General features: G+C 40.1%; 1 protein-coding gene across 1 annotated transcript in view; it reads left to right on the top strand.

The window, feature by feature from the left end:
• The window catches only part of RAB3GAP1 (RAB3 GTPase activating protein catalytic subunit 1), a 104,621-nt gene extending 94,604 nt beyond the window's left edge, over positions 1 to 10,017 (top strand). The window contains exons 18-23 of the mRNA XM_044669132.1: positions 740 to 836; positions 934 to 1,037; positions 3,802 to 3,917; positions 5,037 to 5,139; positions 7,736 to 7,756; positions 8,767 to 10,017. Coding sequence (XP_044525067.1) covers positions 740 to 836; positions 934 to 1,037; positions 3,802 to 3,917; positions 5,037 to 5,139; positions 7,736 to 7,756; positions 8,767 to 9,003 — 678 coding nt within the window. The 3' untranslated portion in view covers positions 9,004 to 10,017. The remainder of the gene's footprint in view (positions 1 to 739; positions 837 to 933; positions 1,038 to 3,801; positions 3,918 to 5,036; positions 5,140 to 7,735; positions 7,757 to 8,766) is intronic.
• The last annotated feature ends 10,045 nt before the right edge of the window (positions 10,018 to 20,062 follow it).

Raw genomic sequence — 20,062 nt, 5'->3', positions numbered from 1 at the left:
GTGTTTTGTTTTTTTTAACTTTTAGAACATAAACATTAAAATTAATTGCAAGCTGACTAAATGATAAGAGATACATTTGATTTAAAGAATGCGTGCCACTAAGCTAAAGTATGGCTTCCCATTTTACCTTCATGGCTTTATTCTAGGGTTGGAAATAGCTACTTATTATGTAACAATTAATACTGACTTAGCAGAAAAGAAAAATTGGTAGGGTTATTTTTTTGTTTGTTTTGACCTTTTTCTCATGGGGAACCATATAATGCTATATTTCTAAACTAGAAAACATTTTTGAACACTTTTACAATTTTAATTAATTTTGGTTTGTATGAGTAATATGTCAGGCATTTGTGAAGTTTTTAAAAATATTTTTTATATTTCATTACAAAGAAATTTATTGTTTTGCATACTTTGAACATAAACAGGGGGCAACTGGATGGCTCAATGACTTGAGAGCCAGGCCTAAAGATGGGAGGTCCTAGGTTCAAATCTGGCCTCAGACACTTCCTAGCTATGTGACCCTGGGCAAATCAATTGACCCCCATTGCCTAGCCCTCACCACTCCTCTGTCTTAGAACCAATACACAGTTTTGACTCTAAGACAGAAGGTAAGGGTTTAAAAAAAACAAACAAACATATATAGGGAGGAGCTGAGGCAAGTATGCCTTTGTAAGAGGGTTCTCTTCCTTTCTTCTTAACCATAGCAATAGTTGGTAGTATTCACTTTGCATATTTTCTACAGGTGCTACACTACTTGGCAGTCCAAAAACCTGCAGATCTTGCAAGGCATCTTTTACCTTGTGTGATCCATGCAGCTGTACTTAAAGTAAAGGAGGAAGGTAAATAAGTCTGGTTAATTGTGCATTTTTCAAAATTGAGGTATATTTAAATTATTTAATAATGAGGGTGGTGTTTTGTTTTGTTTTTTAAAAACAGAAACTCTAGAAAACATTGCTTCAGTTAAGAAAATCATAAAGCAGATAATATCTCATTCCAGTAAAGTTTTACGATTCCCTAATCCAGAAGACAAGAAATTGGAGGTAAGTTCCTCATGTAGTGTCCTATATCCTTGCCACATGCCCCCTTTGCTTTCTAGTATATTTTATTTTATTTTATTTTCCCCTCATGTAGCAAGTTTCCAATATTTTTCAAAGAATATTGTCTCAAATTCTCTTCCTTCCTCCCACACCATGTCAAGATGTTAAGCAATTTTATATAGATTTTACATGTGCAGTCATATAAAATTTCTTCCCATAATCTTTTTGTCGAAGAAAACTGAAATTAAGAAAGAAGGTGAAAAAAGTTTACTTTGATCTGGATTTAGACTATCAATTCTTTTTCCCTGGAAGCAGATAGCAATTTTTTTTAACATGATTTCTTTTGGGATAGTTCTGGATCATTGTATTCCTGAGAATAGCTGTTATTCACATTGTTCATTGCCAGTATTCTAGCCAATTGTGTTCAATGTTCTCCCAGTTCTGCTTATTTCTCTCTGCTTCAGTTGGTATAAGACTTTCCAGTTTTTTTCTTAACTCCTTCTGCTTGTAATTTCTTATAGCACAGTAGTTTTCCATTACAATCATATACTATAACTTACCCCCTAAAAAGAGCTACTTGAAATATTTTTTGCAGATAGGTTCTTCCTGTTTTGTTTTTGTTGTTGTTCTTATCCCTTTGGGATACAAAACTAGTAATGATATTGCTGGGTCAAAGGGTATGTTCTGTTATAACCCTTTGGGCATAGATCCAAAGTGCTCTCAAGAATGGTTGGATCAGTTCATAAGTCCCCTAACAGGGCATTAGTGTCTCAACTTTCCCATGTCCCCTTCAAGTTTTGTTATTTTCCTTTTCTGACATAACAGCCAATCTGATAGGTATGGAGTGGTACCTGAGAGTTATTTTAATTGATTACTTTAATTAAAAGTTAATTTTTAATAGTGATTTAGAACGTGTTTTGCATGACTATATATCATATCATTTGCCCATTTATCAGTTGCAGAAGGACTTCTATTATATATTCAAGTTATTTCTTGGTTTATTTGAGAAATGAAACCTTTGTTAAAGAGACTTGTAAGAAATTTTTTTACCATTATGATTATTGTGTATTACTCTCCATACTATTTACCCATATTTAGGGTCTGGCCTCCACCTCCCCCAATTTGCCCTCTTTTCTGTAAGCCCCACCTTCCTTCTCTTATCCCCTTCCCCTCCTACTCTTCTGTAGAATAAGATAAGTTTCAATAACCAAATGACTGTGCATGTTCTTCCCTCATTGAACCAATTCTGAAGAGAGTAAGGTTCATGTGCCTCCCTCCCCACTTCCCCCACATTCCCCTCCACTGTAAAAACTCTTTCATGCCTCTTTTATGTGGGATAATTTAGCCCATTTTGTTTTTCTCTTACCCCTCCTCCCAATGCATTCCTCTTTTTCAAACCTTAATTTAATTTTACATCCCATCATATTCAACTCACAACCTTGCCTCTATCTATATACACTTCTTCTAACTGCCTTAATAATGACAAAGTCCTTTGGAGTTACAAGAATCATCTCCCCATATAGGGATATACACAGTTGAACCATATTACACAACTTTTGGTTTCCTTTTCCTTTTTACCTTGTTATTTTTCCCATAAGATATTTCACTTTTTCTTCTATTTTTTTTTTCATTCTTTTTACTTTGATTTTTTTTCTTCATGTTTCATGGAGTCATTAGCTTCTACTTGAACAATCCTAATTAAGGCATTATTTTCTTGAGTGAACTTTTGTATCCGCTTTTCCATTTGAGCAATTGTACTTTGAAAAAGGTTCTTTTCCTCAATAAATTTTTGTACTTCCATTTTTCAAAGGGTCAGTTCTATCTTTGAAGAAGTTTTTTTCTTCATTTCATTTTTTTATCTTTTTTCCATTTGGTCAATTCTGCTTTTTAAGGAGTTCTCTTCATTGAATTTTTGTGCCCTTTTTACTAATTGGCCTATTCTGTTTTTTAAGGTGTTCATTTCTTCAGTATTTTTTTGTGCTTCCTTTACTAAGCTGTTGATTCTTTTTTCATGATTTTCCTGTATCACTCTCATTTCTTTTCCCAGTTTTTCTTCCGTCTCTCTTACTTGATTTTCAAAATCCTTTTTGCACTCCTCCATTAATTCTTCTGGGCTTGAGAGCAATCCTAATTTTTTCAGAGTTTTTGCAAGCAGCAGTATTGGTTTTGTTGTCTTCCCAGTCACCAAAATAACTTTCTTTGTTGAGTTTTTTTTCCCCCTGTGGTTTGCTAATTCTTCAGCCTTTTTCTTTCTTTTAATTAAAAAAATTATTAAAGTTGAGCTCTGTAACTGTGGTGAAGGGAACACTGTTCCAAGATTCAGGTTCTTTGTGCAGCTGCCTTCAGAGCTGACACTGGGAATCCATCTGCTTTTAGTTCTTCCAAGGTGGTATGATATAAGGAGACATGTGTTTAATATTCTCTGGGCCTGTGCTCAAGTCCCCTTGGAATTGTGAATAGGGTCTTCTCCTGTTTTCCTTGATGGGTCCTGCCCTGGTGCACTCCACCTCCATCCCAGTGCATTAGATCCCCACTATTGGCCTTCTGAGTTATTTTGGGCTGAAAAATTACTTCACCTTGTCTTTTTGTGGGTTATGCTTCTCCAGAATACATTCTAAGGCATCATTTCATAGTTTTTATTTTGGTCAGATGAGGATCTGTACCTTCTCCACCATCTTGGCTTTGCTTTTGCTTTCTAATAATTTTTAAAGAAAGTTTTGCTTCTTGTTTTGTTCACATGTGTGCATTTCTTCTTTTCAATGTATAGGAAATCATCCATCAGATTACCAATGTGGAGGCTACTATTGCCAGAGCACGTTCATTGAAAGCCAAGTTTGGAACTGAGAAATGTGAACAAGAGGAGGAAAGGGAAGATCTAGAAAGGTAAGAACCATTTGGCCCGTCTGTACATGAGTACTGATGGGGAAAATGACAAATCCTATTTCAGCAAAATCTTTCATAAATGGAATTGTGTAATAGATTAGTTGATAAGATGCCAGGTTTTTATTTCTCAACTCTTTTGCAGACAAACTTTGTATCTGTGGGTCAACCACTTTGTGGCTCTGGGCAACACATTTTTTTATTTGTTTAAAGTGGGAATTGTTTTAATCTCTAGAACCCTTTCCATCTTGACTAGTCCATCAGTCTGTGAAATATTATTCAAAAGTATTGGAAGCCAGACTATTGCTCAGAACTGAGCAATCCTTGTGAATACAGAGATTTTATGGGGATTCCTTTTGGGCCCAGATTGAACTAGCTACCCTGTTCAAACTCTGCGATTTTAAGCATTTGATAGAGCTTTATTTGTGTTTCTGCCTTGAGTTTATCTTAAGTCATTTGTTGAATGAAAAACAGCAAACCACCTTGCCCTTGATACTTTTTCTTGTCAGTAAAAAAGTACTATTAAGTAATTCATCTCCTAGCAGCAGTATGTGAATTAGTGAACAGATGGTACATATCTGGTGGTTCTGTGCCTCTGACTCTTCATTAGTTCCACCATACATTATCTGTGATGTATTTTGGGAGCACAGTCATAATGGTACAATTTACAATTGAGACTTTGCCCAACAAGAAATGTAAAATTAACCCCACAAAATCATCCTCTCCCGAGAAAAGAATAAGAACTGGAGAGCTGAAGCTTTTCTATTCTAGACAAATAAAACCTAGTTATCTTTTAAAAAACTGAAATCATAATTTAGTGTATAATTTCCTAAGCTGCTATTTTGGAAGAATATGTTGAATATTTCTCCTTGAACTTGAATAAAGCTAGTTTTCCTTAAAGTTTTATGAATTATTGAAAAAAGCAATAAGATTATATACATTGATTTCAGTTTTAATTTAAAATGTCAAACTGTTCTGGTGACAAGATTTCCACTATAGTTTTGGTGGTTTTTGCAAGCATCAGTTTGAGGTCTTCTTGACAAGAAAATTAATCTAAGACAATTGACACTACTCTAAACTGAGCTCTTTGTCTTCTATACTTTAATGGTTTGTTTCATGCAGGTTTGTCAGTTGCCTCTTGGAGGAGCCTGAAGTGTCAGTCATTGGTGCAGGAAGAGGACATGCTGGGAGTATCATTCATAAGTTATTTGTGAATGCTCAGAGGGTATGCAAGATTGTTTATTTATTGTGCTATAGGCTTTTTCAAATCTCTAAATCATAGACATTTCTGCCTTCAGAATGGTACCGGTTATCCAGCAACTGATCTTTTTCTGAGTCTGTGCATTAGCTGTGATTGAGTGCAGAGAGATTTCTGCAGCCTCGTGAGTTTGATTGTGGACGTGTGTAGAGCATGAGAAGGGTGCTGACTGTTGCTGTTAAAGTCCTCATCTAAATCTTTGCAATCTCTGGCCTCTTAGCCCCTATAAAAACTTAATTTAATTTCCCATTGTATTGACCTACTTTGTAAAATGAGTATGTTTAAGACCTGGTGTATCATCACAAATAAAAGGGTATGGGATTCAGCATTACTAGAAGAAGTTAGCATTTAGTTCCTTGATTACTAAATCATGCAGTCCAGGTTTGCTTCTTCCAGACCAGAATATAGTTTTTCCTACAACTTTTAAACCCTAATAAAACCATCAACAAATATTTTGGCAGATGAGTTTAAATAATAAGTTTGAATATAAAACTTAATCATCCTCTTCTGGTGAAAGTAATAAATGCTACTTGGAAAGGAAGAAACTTTTATAGACTGTCAATCTGGTGGTCAGAGGGAGACCACATCGGCAGTATGGTGGATAGTGTTCTCAGGTCAGGCAGACTTGGGTCAGACTCACATTTTATATGTATGGAACCTCTGGCAAGTCACTTTACTTCTCAGCTCCTCGTGCCACTCTCCAAGACTTAAAGATGCAAGGGAGTTGCCAGTCTGCATTGGTTGAGGGAATTTGCTCATTGGGGTTCTCTACACCAATTAAATCACAGATCAGATTTCCTCTCATCCCCCTAAAACAAGAAACCCAAAGGAAACCAGATTTTTAAACTGTAGCCTTAGACATTAGATAGTACCTCCTGATATTCTTAAACTACTGAGATTTAAATATGTTAATGTTTAATTGAAGATAATACTTGACACAGGTTCTTGTTCTCTTTCTCTATTCTCTGTCTCTGTCTCTCCCGCTCTCTCTATCTCTCCTTCTTCTGAGTGCATGACAGAAAGGTATTTTTATATTTTAAGCAGCTGCCATCATCCCAGGGGTAACACTCATTTCAATGCCAGTCTTTTGAGTCTTAGCAAATGACCCAACTGACTTTTCCCAGAGTCAAATTTGAAGAAAACGTAATGTCTTTACATTATGGAAAAATACATTTTAAATTCTTTATGTGTTCAATACCACATTTTGATTTTAAGTAGCCAAGATCATCCATAACTTATTTAGAATGAGATTATCAAAAGCTGATAATTGTGATTAAGAGGAATAAACTCCCTAAATTTCAAAATCCCAGAATTGAAGTTGAGGATTTCATGTATTCTTAGTCGTTTAAAAAATCCTATGAGAGGCAGCTAAAAGTGACTCAGTAATTGAAAGTCAGGACTAGAGACAAGAAGTCCTGGATTCAAATGTGACCTCAGATACTTCTTAGCAGTGTGACCCTGGACAAGTCATTTGATCCCACTTGCCTAGCTCTTATTACTCTTCTGCCTTTGAACCAATACTTAGTATTGATTCTAAGACAGAAAGTAAGGGTTTTAATTTTTTTTAATATTGTGAATTATATCTCTTTGTAGAAACTGGTATGCATTACTTGATATTAAGAGGAAATTTTAGTTTGTAGTGAATACTCAAGGGAATTATGATTCAGAACCATAAACATCTGATTGGTGCATTTTCAAGTTTAGAGGAAGAGGGGGCAGCTAGGTGGCTCAGTGGATTGAGAGCCAGGCCTAGAGATGGGAGGTCCTAGGTTCAAATCTGGCCTCAGACACTTCCCAGCTGTGTGACCCTGGGCAAGTCACTTAACCCCCATTGCCTACCCTTACCATTCTTCTGCCTTGGAGCCAATACACAGCATTGACTCCAAGATGGAAGGTAAAGGCTTTAAAAACAAACAAACAAATAAAAATATCATTTAAGTGACCAGATTTAAGGAAGGACTTTCATAGCTTCATTGATTTCTTATCCCCATGGCAGTGTTTATATATGTTTTATCCCTTTCTTTAAAAAAAATGGTAAAATTTAAGTGAAGTCCATCATATTGTTCAAATTGAGAATAATAATTCTGGTATGTGTTCATTTATTCTAAAAGCAAATCCCAATAACTTCATTTTTCTTGAATCATGCTAAAGGTCTTCCATATTAAGTTAAAGTAGATTTTAAAATTTAGGAAAACAAGTGTACTTCCTGAGTGATAAATACTCAATTTCTCACATGTGCTCATCCCATGCAAAAACTAGATTTTTATTGTCTCAGTTCATAATTAGATAATATTAATTCCTAACTTTTGTTACCAGTTGGGCTGTCAGATGCATGGAGTAAACATGAAATAGAATGCTTCTATTCTATTTGACACCTTTTGTATTAACTCTATGTTGTGTGCAGTATATTCTTGTTTGTCCCGATATTCTTTTGACAGGAACATATTTCTGAATGCAGTGCATGCTGTCTCTGAAACAGTCTTGAAACCTCTCGTCCAGTCCCTTATAAACCATCTTGCTTGTTTCTCTTTCATCACTGTTTCTTTTCTCACCCTTTCTCAAGCTGACTGAATCTTCTGATGAGGTAACAAATAGCCTTTGTCCCTCATACCTCTTCCTTTCCATCCCTCTGACTTCATATAGGTCATTAAGACTAATCACTTCTCTTTTTCCCTGGGTCTGGACCGGTGATGCATTGGTGTGAGGACACTCCCCCTGCCAGTGCAGATTGGCAGCTGTTCTGTGACTTAGGCTCTTACAGAGTTGATGGGGGAGGGGGTGGGGGCAAAGGCACTGGGAAATTGTGACACTTGCCCCAGGCCATACAGCCAGCTAAGACATTTAGAAGCTCAAATATGTGCTTCTGGATGTCCTGGGATATGGTGATTTTTTGGTCTCTTCTTTTTTTGAAAATTGTTTTTCTCATGGCAGTAGATTATTTAAAAGTACAGGAGACTGAATTCAGATTTCAAGAGCATAAGTGAATGCTTAGTCCATGAAGGAAGCACATCCTCTTGACATTTAAAACTTTTATTGGACTATTCTTCAGAGGTTTGCCATCACATGGAAGTAACATCACTCACTTATGGACCGTGTGAGAGGCTCTACCAACAAACCCAAATTCTCCCTTAGGAGTTTGAACCTCAGAAAGAAGAGACCTGGGCTTTGAAGGGACAGGGTTAAATTTCTGTGTTCAATAGTGTCCTTAGGGAATTCTCTTCTTTACTCACATTATTGGGAAGTCTAGAGGAACAGACTTCAGGAGTTCATGGGAGAAGTGCTATTAGAGGGGCAGAAAGAAGCCCCAGGGAGAGGCAGCTTTATGATTCTCACTCCTCTGTACAGCTGAACCTGCCCATCATTTTTCAAAACAGAATCTCCCTGTTTTTTCTCCAATTTATTTATATTCTTAGGCTGTTGTTACCATATTTCAAGCTTCTGTCTTGTGCTAGTCAGTAACTGTAGCATAGCTGAATGCATCAGTGGATGTGGAACATTTCAGTGTCTACTATCATGTTTAATCATCTGCCCTTTAAGAAATTCAGAGTTTAGCCTCTGATTCCCTTCTGAATTTTGCATCTGTTTCTACTTAAGGCTGCAAGCATGGCTCCAGTTGAGGAGGAGCTGAAAAGGACAAGCTCTTCTGAAGAACGGAGACAGAACTCAGGGTCGGACTTCCCAGCCCCTGCAGGCCGGGAGCTTATTTTGCGTACCACCGTGCCCCGGCCTGCGCCCTACTCCAAAGCTCTGCCACAGCGCATGTACAGCGTCCTCACCAAGGAGGACTTTAGACTTGCAGGGGCCTTTTCAGCCGACACCTCATTCTTCTGATTTTTTTTTTTTTATTTATCTTATCGATGTCTTCAGAGGTAAGGCTAAACTCTTCTTTGGGAGGGAGGGAGGTTGTGCCAGCAAATGGCAGATGGCGTGGAGAGGATACTGCTCTGTTGAATGATCGAGGATCACCTTTCAAGGAATTAAACCAGCATCTGAAAGATTCACCTGCACCAAGCTGTGGTTCTGATGTGCCTGGTGAGAACAGAGGGGATGTCAAGAGGCAGCCGGTCATTTTCAATGTTTAAAAGGACTAAGGTTTCTGCCCAAAGAGATAGCCCTGATCTAGCTTATTTAAAGAACTGAGGTAGCTGTGTTCTGTACAGGAGCCCAGTTGGAAAGGCTGTGGTACATATTCTGTTCCTTTGCATGACTGTCTTAAAAGAACAAGCCATCACCCCACACTCACCATAAATGTAAACACTAGATAATTGTATTTATTACTATCAAGTGTAAAAAAATAGGGAATTAACTCAGATTTCTGGATATTTTGGTTGTGTCTTCACTCCACAAAATCTTCATGGATATTTTAAACCTGCTTAATCTCTTGTTCATACAATCACCTGTGGAAATCTTGATTGCACTAGTTAACTCTTAATGTGCTGTTTTGTTGGGGTTTATTTTTTTTTCAAACTCCAACATTTCATGTAGTTGATCTATTTTTCCATAGAACTTTGCCCTAAATGGATTCTTTCTAAAAATAATATATTAAACCTCAATGCAAATAGCTTTAGATATATCCTTCCAATTTTTTGATACTGTACTAGTGTACTAAAATGTGATCCAGGCCAAAACTTTGTGTAAAACCCTACTTATCGATGTGTCCTTTTCCCTCACTACTCCTTACTGTGCAGCATGCCCTTGTCTTCTCATTGCTGCCTTGGCAATTTGTTTAATGGAGCAAGGATGGAACACATGCTGTGAATGTAACCTGGTATATGGAAAAGATCATGTGGTCAATAAAATTTGAATGTATATGCTTACGTCATGAATAAAATTATTTTAAAGCAATATTCTATTTTGGTCTCTTGGGGCAAAGTGAAAGTGGTAGAACTATATGGCACTCAGATACATTTCTTGTGTGGAAGAATCTGCTGTGCTATTTGTGGCCTTAAAATTCCAAACTACTAGAAAGATCCCAACCCTACTTCAACTTTATATAATAACTTCCTTTTATGTAGCACTCTACAATTTACCAACCCCTTTTCTCATAATAGCCCCATGTGCTAGATAAACCTCAATAATCAAGGCTCAAGAATTAAGAGCCTTGCTTAATTTTTTTGTTATTAAATGATAATTTATCTTCAAGCCACATTTCCGATTATTGGCCCAAGCTGTGCTTCCTCAACACTCCACCTTTCTTCTTTTGTCTTACCTGGAGCATTATTTATGGTTTTCAACTTTATACTTGAAAAGTATAAGAAAAAAAAAGTTTCGGAGAAGAGGTAAAAGATGTACTAAAGAACTGGCTGAAAATGACAAAGTTGAAGAATTTAATATTTTTAGTGGCATTTGACCACTTATCATTTCCTCTGAAGCCCCAAAAGAAAAAGAAACTTAATGAATGTAGGAAATTCATGTTGAAACAGTGAAGACAGTTAAATAATGAAATAATCCAGGAAGGTTGTGAAATTACCTTCCTATGAATATTTTTAAAATCAGAAACAATATATCAGTTTGGAATGGGCAAAAGACCATCTTGCTTCAAGATAGGGAACAGATAAACTGATTACTAGTTCTTTAAAACCCTGAAAATGGTATTTTTTCTTATTCCCTGATCTTATCTTTTCTAGCCTCAATGCCTTGGTAAAACCTCCTTACTGCTCTCCTCTCCCCAATGCAACAACTTGGACACACAGCTAACCTCAGGACCAAATGTTTTATTTTACAGATAAGAGAACTGAGGCCCAGGAAATTTTAGGTGACTTGTCCAAAATCACACAGGTAGCCTCAAAGGGACCATTTATCAAGCTTTTCCTTATCCCTCCTCTTCCTCTCTCATAATTTTAAATGATTTCTTCCAATATCCTGTGACTCAATCAATCTGAACCTGTGTGTTCTCTATACTTCTCTTATACCTGTGACTAGCTTTTTTTTAGATAAGCTCGTTGAAGGTAAGGACTGTCTTACTTCATCTCTAGATCCTCCCTGCCTACTACAGTAATTATGGAGCAGGTGCTTGATCTGTCTTAGCGTCAAGGTCGACAGAGAATTCTTTGGCAAGATGCTATTCAGTTACTAAATAGGTCTGAGTCTGAGTCATTGAACATTAAAAGCCACAGTCACTACCAGAGACACTTTCAAAGTAATCTGTGCCCTTTCTGAATAGGACTTTGAGAGACAAAGCAAAAATGTACAAAATGGACTTTGGACTTGGAAACAGAAAAGTTGAACAAGTTGGAAATATGACCAACAGATTTAAGTTTTCCCCTTTTTGATAGGAATTTCATTTAATCCTGTTCTGCCCCAGTTTCACTATATTTGCAAATGTTCAGTAGGCCTCATGCCACAGGAGGTATTTGATCTAATGACAAGTTGTAAAACATGTTAAAAAGTCACTGGATTTTGGGGGTGGTAACCAGACCTGTTCCCTTTGGCTAGGCTCCTTTTTTTTTACCTTTTTTGTACCTTTTTTTTCCTTCTCAGTTAAAACACAAAAACAGTATTTGTTTCCACAGTTCATGCTTACATGTTCCCAAAGGGGATTACTAGGAGGGGAGGAAGAAGGAGCTGGAAGCAAAGTGAGCATTTGGAAGGGAAATGTGTGATTCCAATGCTATGGACAGTAATCATCATCCCCATCAACAGCACACGGCTAAAGGGCTACCATGGGAGAACTCTGGGGCCCATGCAAGTAGCCATGCCCATTGCATTCCTTCCTTGAGAGATGCTCTCAGGGCTACTGGCTTTCACTGGTGTCTCTGACAAATGAAAGCTTTCAGGAATGGATCAGAAACGGTAGTTGTTTTTTTAAACTCTGGACACCTTTGGACTAGAAGATTTCAGAGTCTGCCATTAGCTCTTGGAAACAAGGAAGCTGCCAGAATTTCTCCAGCTCTTGACTCTGTATCAGCTTAGAAGTGGGGGTTTGTCTGAATCCTGAAATGTTCAAATAAAGCTCCTTTATCTGAGCATCACTCTCTTGCCCACAATGGAGCTCTGACTCGGGCAGTTTGTCACTGCTTTTCCAGGTGCTCATGGGCCGTCACTCCCCGGGAAGGTTTTCTGATGGGAGCTTCTGGGTGTAGAGCCAAGTGAAGAAGGAGGCAGGGTTACAGGTCCCCCATACAAAGATAGTAACTCCGAGAGACCAGGGCCAAACAGGCCAATCCTTTTTCATTTTATCCTGATATCTCCAGCCCCTCGCATGGTGTCGCCTCCACAGTGATGAATGCTCGTGTGCCAGCTCAGACACATAAGCGTTCTTTTTCTGTAACCCTATCCCAGAAGAGGGCGACTTTAAAGGAGCTCCTCCTGGGGGCTAGCCTGGGTGGCTCTGCACCATTTCCAAGCACCTCCCTAAAAGGGAGTGGTGGGGGAAGGGGTGGTGTTTATAAGAAAGAAAAAACGGTTCCACCCCCACCCAGAAAGCACTCACACAGGATGGCTCCTTGGGCCTGAGCCATGGAGGATTCAGCAGGTGGCTGCTTGGGCCCAGGCTGCTGTGCTTGGCCCTGGGAGCAGGAGGAAATTAGGGGGAGAGCTGGCACTTGCCCAGTGCTGATTGGCTTTTAATGACTTGTTCCCCAGAAACAGAGTCGAAGGAAGATGCTCTACTCATTCTCTCCAGAGCTATACATCAAAGAAGGATAATAATAAAGTGCCTTACAAGTGTATCATCTTGTCTTCACAACAGCTCTGAGGAATCCACCCTGTAATTAGCTCTATTTTACAGATACAGAAACTGAGAGGTCAAGTGACCTGCTCAGGGTCACACAGCTGGCCAGTGTCTGAGGTCAGAGTTGGTTAGCACATCATCCACAGTGCCACTCTAAGAATAACTCGGATTTAATAAAAAACTTTAGCTTTGCAAAATGTTTTTCTAAAGATCAGTCCCCCACTCTGTATTAACCTGGCTTTCCAGCGCATTTCCCCCTCTCTGTGCGTATTGAGCTCACATACAAGTGGTGCCAAATTGCTGGTAACGTCCTTGCTGTGAACCAGCCATGATCAAGCCTGAGGGTAATAAATAGCTGCGTTTCTAATGCCAGCGCGCTGTCACAGGGTAATGGGCACCCCCACACCCGCCCGGGTGCTTTGGCTCGCTTACAGCCGGAGAAGCTTTGGGGCGTTTCCGGCTCGGTACTCTGGTATTGACAGACGCCCGTAGTCCGGGCCAGAGCTGCGAGAGGCCTCCTTAGCGGCGAGCGCGGGTCGTGGGGGAAGAGAACACGACGGCATTCCCCAGCGCGGGGAAGAGCCGCACGTGGCCACCTAGCTAGAGCCTGGCGGCGAGGTGCGCCCGCCCGCCGCAGCGCACTCGCGCTTTCCCCCTCGTCCCGTGGGGGGGCCCTCGCGAGGCGACTTGAGAGATGAAGCTCCTTTCCGGAAAGGAGCCCGAGAAGGGTGGGCCTCACACACCCAGAACGCCCCGTCTGGGGGAGAAGCTGACGCCTGAGATGGCCGTCAGGGCCAAGATGGGGGCCTTCTTCCAGCTGCTGACCTCTGACGCGTGTCTTGTTTTTAAAAAGCGCGCCGGCGGCCCCTTCTGCTCCCCTGGAGACGCGAGGTGGGGGCGGGCGTTGGCTCTTAAAAAAAAGACAAACAGGAACGTTTCCCTTTTCCGAGAATGGACAATGGAGAGTCTATCTGAACCAGGGCGAGACTCCAGCGGCAAACTGGCCCAGAAATAGCGCCGCCGGGCCGTCGTCTTGGCTAGGATCCCTGCGGCCGCTCCGAAAACCCCACGGTTAGGGATGTTCGCTTTTTTAAAATGAGGGACTTGTGGGAGTAGAAACGCAGAAGCAAAACGGGAGGGATCACTTGTTTATACGGGTTTATGTAGGATGTGGGGTTTGGCCTTTCAAGCATCCTCTTTTACAAAAATGAATAATATGGAAATAATAACCCAGCGGAACTGCTGATCAGCCCAAGGAGGGAGACAAGAAGAATCATGTAACCGTGGAAAAAAGTAGGAAAAAAATGACAACATCAACACGTTAAAATTGGATAGAAACTACATTTTAAATGTAGTATGGCCTTCCTCAGGATATAATTTTGTGTGTGGCCAATATGGGAATTTATTTTCCTTTGCTATGCATATTTTTAACAAAGTTTTTCTTTTATTTAATTAATCAATTCATCGTTTTAGCTTGAGAATTTTTAATTAATCAGTTAATTGGTTTAGCATATTTTCCCATGGTTACATGATTCATGTTCTTTCCTTCCCCTCCTTCCACCCCCCTCCCATAGCCAATACACGATTCCAATGGGTTTTACATGTGTCATTGATCAAGACCTGTTTCCATATTATTTGCATTAGGGTGATCATTTAGAGTCTGCATCCCCAATCATATCATCATCGACCCATGTGATCAAGCAGTTGTTTCCTACTCCCACAGTTCATTCTCTGGATGTGGATAGTATTAACAAAGGTTTTTTAAAATTTCTTGGAGGGAAGGGTGAAATGGAGAAAAAAATAATTTCTATATTTTTTAAATCTACAGAAAAAGTTTATAGATTTTGAGCTTAAAAAAAAAAAAAAGCAAAAAAGGTAGCTTCTTATGATATAGGTTCCCTGGTCACTCTACTCCAAAAATGACTATGTTTTCCTAATTTAAGCATTTACCAGAAAAGTGACAGAAGGAGCTAACTAAATAAATGATGTGGCACTGATCTGATTTTTTATGAAGTTCTTTAGGCACCTAAACTTTAAGTAAATAATGGCCAGTATTGTTTTTCATTATTCACATTTGCCTTTTTTAGCCCTATTTTTGGCCAAGTACGCTCTTTATTTTTGTCCAGGTTGCATAATGAGGGAACCACATTCTTAGTAACACACTGTCATTCTTTTGCATTATCTTGCCTGGATGAAGAAAAATATTTTTAGAGTGTGAATTTCCCAAATGTTCTGAACTATTCTGGGACAGAAATAATAATGTCATAGGGGAAAAAAAAGATCGGAAGGAAAAGGCCAAGTTTTCTCCTTTCAAAGCTGTCTTCTCTACCCAGGGAAGTTATGTAGGTGATTAGAATGGGATAAGTTCCTTCCTGACCTCTCTCCTAGGGAAGATGAAGAGGCTAGACTTTTGGAAATCTCAGCAGCTGAGTCAGAAGCCTGGAACCACTGTTAATTGCTTTTGTTTTTCCCTAATGCTTTGAGATGCTCATTATCAATAAACAAGCATTTACTAGACATTATGTACCAGGCACCATGCTAAGTATTGAAAATACAAACACAAAAGCAAAATTTCTGCCTTTAGGAATGTTATATTTAAACAGGGAAGACAACATAGGCGTGTATGCAAGGCATACAAATAAAATACAAAACGGATGGTGAGGTGGCTCAGTGGATTGCGAGCCAGAAGTAGAGGTGGGAACTCTTGAGTTCCTAGCTTTGTAACACTTCCTAGCTTTATGACCCTGGGCAAGTCACTTAACTGTGCCATTACTGAGCTCTTATCCCTCTTCTGCCTTGGAGCTGATATGATCATGATCGATTCTAAGAGAGAAGGTAATAAGGAATAATAATAAGGAAATACAAAGGACTCTTGGAAACAATGAATGGCCGAGAGTTGGACTATAAGGAAAGCTGAACATCATACAATCCTCTCTTTGGAATGTGCTGCTGGAAAAGATTGGAGAGTCCCCGAGTAAACAAGGAGATCAAGTCAGTCAATACTAAGGAAGTATTCAGACTATTCACTGGAAGGTCAGACACTGCAGGTGAAGCTTAAATACTCTGGCCACATCATAGAAGCGAGACTCACCAGAAAAGGCAAAAGGAGGAGGGACAGCTGGAGATCAGACAGACAGGGCCATGGAAATACCACATGTGGCCTCAGGCAAACATAGAGTGGGAGAGAGACAGAGAGAGAGAAGGGGAGAAAGAGGGAGACAGAGAAAGAGGGAAGGAGAGAGACAGAAGCAGAGAGAGATGGAGGGGGAGAAAGAGAGAGAGGAGGATGGAAGGGCCTGGTGTGCCATCATCCATCGGGTCACAAATGCGACTGAGTGACAAGCTCTCCGCAGGCCAGGAACTCGTCACCCAGGTGGGAGTAAAGGGCTGCGGGGCCAAAGATTCCTTCTGTAGGTGGTGCTCAAGCCAAGTCTGAAAGGGAGACAGTTCTGGGGCACATAACTCCTTTTTAAGCCTCAAGAAGCCATTTTTGGAGTGGCTTAATGAAACTTAATTTATTAAGGATTTACTGTTTGGGGAACAGGGCTGAACCCTGGAAATACAAATTAATAGGCCAGGCAGTCCCTGCTCACAAGAAGTTCTCATTTTAGTAGGGAGAGACAACACATCAAGGCTTTTGTTAAAAAACATTTTTAGGGCCTTTTTCCTTGTTGCTGTTTCAGAATTCTTAGCTTCTTTAAAAGGATTTGTTCCTCTTCTGCCACCTTCAAACAAGACCTCTCTTGAGGTCCCCATTCATTTAGGGTCTTTCACCCCCAATATTATGTTTTGTGCTCATTTCCGTTTGTGCTTTTTCCTGCTCCATGAGAGAACATAAACGCTTTGAGGACAGACTCTCCACTGAACTCATTCTTCCTCCCCTGCTCCAAATCCTTCCTTTTCCCTAACTTCCCTGAAACCACTGAAAGTGCCATCACCCAGACTCACGGCCTTGGGGCTGTCTTCCCCTCCTCATTCTCCTTCTGCCCTGTGTGCAGGCTGTTTCCAGATTCTACTTTAACAAAGCTTTATGCATGTGTCTCCTTCAGCAGTCCACACTGGGACAACAGTAAGCTTCTGGGGAGATGCTGCCCCACATCTCTCCCCCCTGCAGGCCATACTCTACTAGGAGGCCAAATCCATCTTCTGAAAGCGTGGGCCTGACCCTGCACTGTCCCCCCAACCATCCCATGAACCCCAGGGGTTCCCTGTCACTTCTCAGATCAACTATAACACTGTGGCTGGCATTCAAAACTTTTTTATCACCTAAAGCAGTGATTCCCAAAGTGGGTGCCACCGCTCCCTGGTGGTGCTGCAGCGATCCAGGTGGGCAGTGATGGCCACAAATGCATTTATCTTTCCTATTAATTGCTATTAAAATTTTTTAAAAATTAATTTCCAGGGGGCTCAGTAATATTTTTTTCTGGAAAGGGGGCAGCAGGCCAAAAAAGTTTGGGAACCACTGGTGTAGAGGCCTCCTACCTTTCCTTCTTATCCTTGACTCTCTTCCTATACTCTATGATCCAGTGACATACATCCTTATTCCTTGTTCCTTACCCAAGACCCGCCATCTTTTGTCTCCCATACCTGGAATTCTCTCTTTCCTTATTGCCTGGCTTCCCCGGTATCCTTTGAGTCCCAGGCAGCTTTCTATGAGAAGCCTTTCTCTGTCCATCTTAATGCTAGAGCCTTTCCCCTGTTGGTCGTCACTGATTTATTCTGCATTTGCCTTATTTGTATAGAGCTGTTTGCACGGGACACCCAATATTATGGACACCTTGAGAAAAGGGACTCTCATCTTTGCCTTTCTTTGTCAGTGCCTCAGCCCTTAGAACAATGGCTGGCACAGAGCAGGTACTTAATAAATACTTGGCACTCCAAGCTCCATTTATTCCACTTGTTTACTGGCTCTCTGGAAAGAGGCGGTAATAGGAAAGCTTCCAGGAGCCTGCACACAGCTGACAAGACATAACAGTCTCTGTGACTTTAATGGCTATCTCTTGGTGGAATCCAGGGAAAGCTTCTTCAGGAAGAACCTTATAATTATACCTTAAATGAACCATGGAAATAGTTCAATTCAACAAGGGGTGCTTATCCCACTATGTGTCCATTCCTGCAACAGAATTAAAAGCAAAATGGTCCCCACGCTTAAAGTTGAAATAAGGACAGACTATACAGCTTAAGGCAATAGGGCAACAGATCTAGAAGCAAATACACCTTCTTGAATCTGTGTATGCCGTCTATGGCCACACAATGATTGATTAAGCACAGTATAGTAAGAACATTAAATAAGGATACGGCACATAACTTGGGCAAACACTTGCCCGGCTTCTCCATATGGAAATGCCAGTAGGGTAGGAATGTGATGATTTCTGTGGCCTTAAGACATCAGCCAAGTCTTTAGGGAGAACCCTTAGATAAACAAGGTAGCTGTGGCCTCCTGGGACAATCAAGTTTTGAGAGTGACATCCTGAACATTTATGAAAAGAACTAGCCCAACCTACATGGCGGGGTGGGATGGGAAGACGCTGGGTGGGAAATATAGTGCCTATCCCATCCCATCCCTTGGGGGCTCTTGCCTTAAGGTCTTCTAGTGGACTCTTGTTTAAATTACTTTAAGGCTTTTACTAACAACTCTAATCTCCTACATATGACGATGGCATAAGAAATCCTGGAAAAAGAAAAAGGAAAAGAAACAAATGAACCTTAAGAGATAGGAAAAGAAAAACCCCATGCTCCTAAACAAGTCACAAAAAGTAGAAGAGAACAAAGGCCAGAAATCCTGGGTTTCATCTCCTTGCTTTGGATTCCCAATGATCTGGTGTAAGGGCTGGGCAATGCCCAGTTGTTTCAGTTCCCAGTGGGGTCTCCTAATGTGAGGTTGGAATGGTGAGCCAAAGAAGCTCCAAGAACATCTACAGATTGCATGATAATACCTCTGGCACAGTCACCAATTCTTCGTTGTGGGTCAGAGTCATCTTTAATAATATAAGGGCATTTATTATCCTCTTGCATGGAGCCTCTGTAGTCAGGGTCCATACCATGAAACCCCTTCCCACAGCTAGTATTCCTTGGCTCACTGGTGGAGACAACTTTCTTCGGAGGAACCCTTTTCAAGAAAGAATACCAGATTTCTACTCCTTTAGAGCCTTTTGCTGAAGGAGCTGCTTCTTTTTTAGGGACTGGATAAGGACTCTTCCATCATCATTCAAGAATTCAGTATTACCTGTCCAATAAATTAGAATCTCTCCTCTCTTCCAGATAAATACAAACTGTAAAAATAATAAGCAATGAATTGATTACAGATATAAACTGATTAGATGCTCTGCTTGCTGTGCTTATAAAATATCTTCAGTTTATATAATTGAAATGAAGTTCATAAGTGAACTTCTCTTCAGGGCCAGGCGCAAGGAGGCTAAGGAGACTCTTGTTATACAAAAATAAACTATTTATTGAGAATATAAGGATAAAAAAGGGTTTCTAACTCCACCCAAATAAAACTCCCTGGTTCCGAAAGGAACCACTTCTCCAGTTTCCACAGGCTACACTGATCCTTCCTGATCTGACTAACCCAAATTTTCCCTATTCTACAATAACTAACACTATTATCCTTATAAGAAGTATATTATTCTTAATCTTGTCTCCACAAGTTATAAAAATAACAAAGACCAGCTGGCTGAGCCTCAGCAAGAACCAAGTTAGGACGCTGAGCCTTAGCAGCCTTAGCAGCCTTGGAGTCCAAACCAAAGACCAGGTCTTTCTTTGGTCTTTTCAGAGATAAAACAATTTATGAAACAGCATTAGTGTTTCCCAAGTTGGAAAGGGAAAATCACTTAGCTCCTTTCCTTCTACCTCAGACAGTGGAGAGAAAAGAAGATGACACCTGCTCCCTCAGAGTAACTGCCACACCCAGAAAGAGTAACTGCCACAGAAAAAACGTTAAACGGTCAACATTTAAAACTGACACTCTGTCTCAGATCTTTTTAAACTGCAATTCTTTCTCAAGTCAGCTTCTCCACTTCTTATCTCTAAACTAATAGAACAAGACTTCATTTCTAATATCATCTTTATAATACTCACCATAGTTATGGAGTCGCCGTTTGACTTCTCTCATTATGTCAGAAAGTGAAGCACTTCCCAACAATAAACATGGATGAAAAACTTCTTGGTACAAGACCTAATTCTAAGTGCTAGGAATACAAAATGAGTCCCTGCCCA

Source organism: Gracilinanus agilis, chromosome 3 (genome assembly GCF_016433145.1).
Source record: "Gracilinanus agilis isolate LMUSP501 chromosome 3, AgileGrace, whole genome shotgun sequence".
In the NCBI taxonomy this organism is placed as follows: Eukaryota; Metazoa; Chordata; class Mammalia; order Didelphimorphia; family Didelphidae; genus Gracilinanus; species Gracilinanus agilis.
This window is presented reverse-complemented; position numbering and strand designations above follow the sequence as displayed.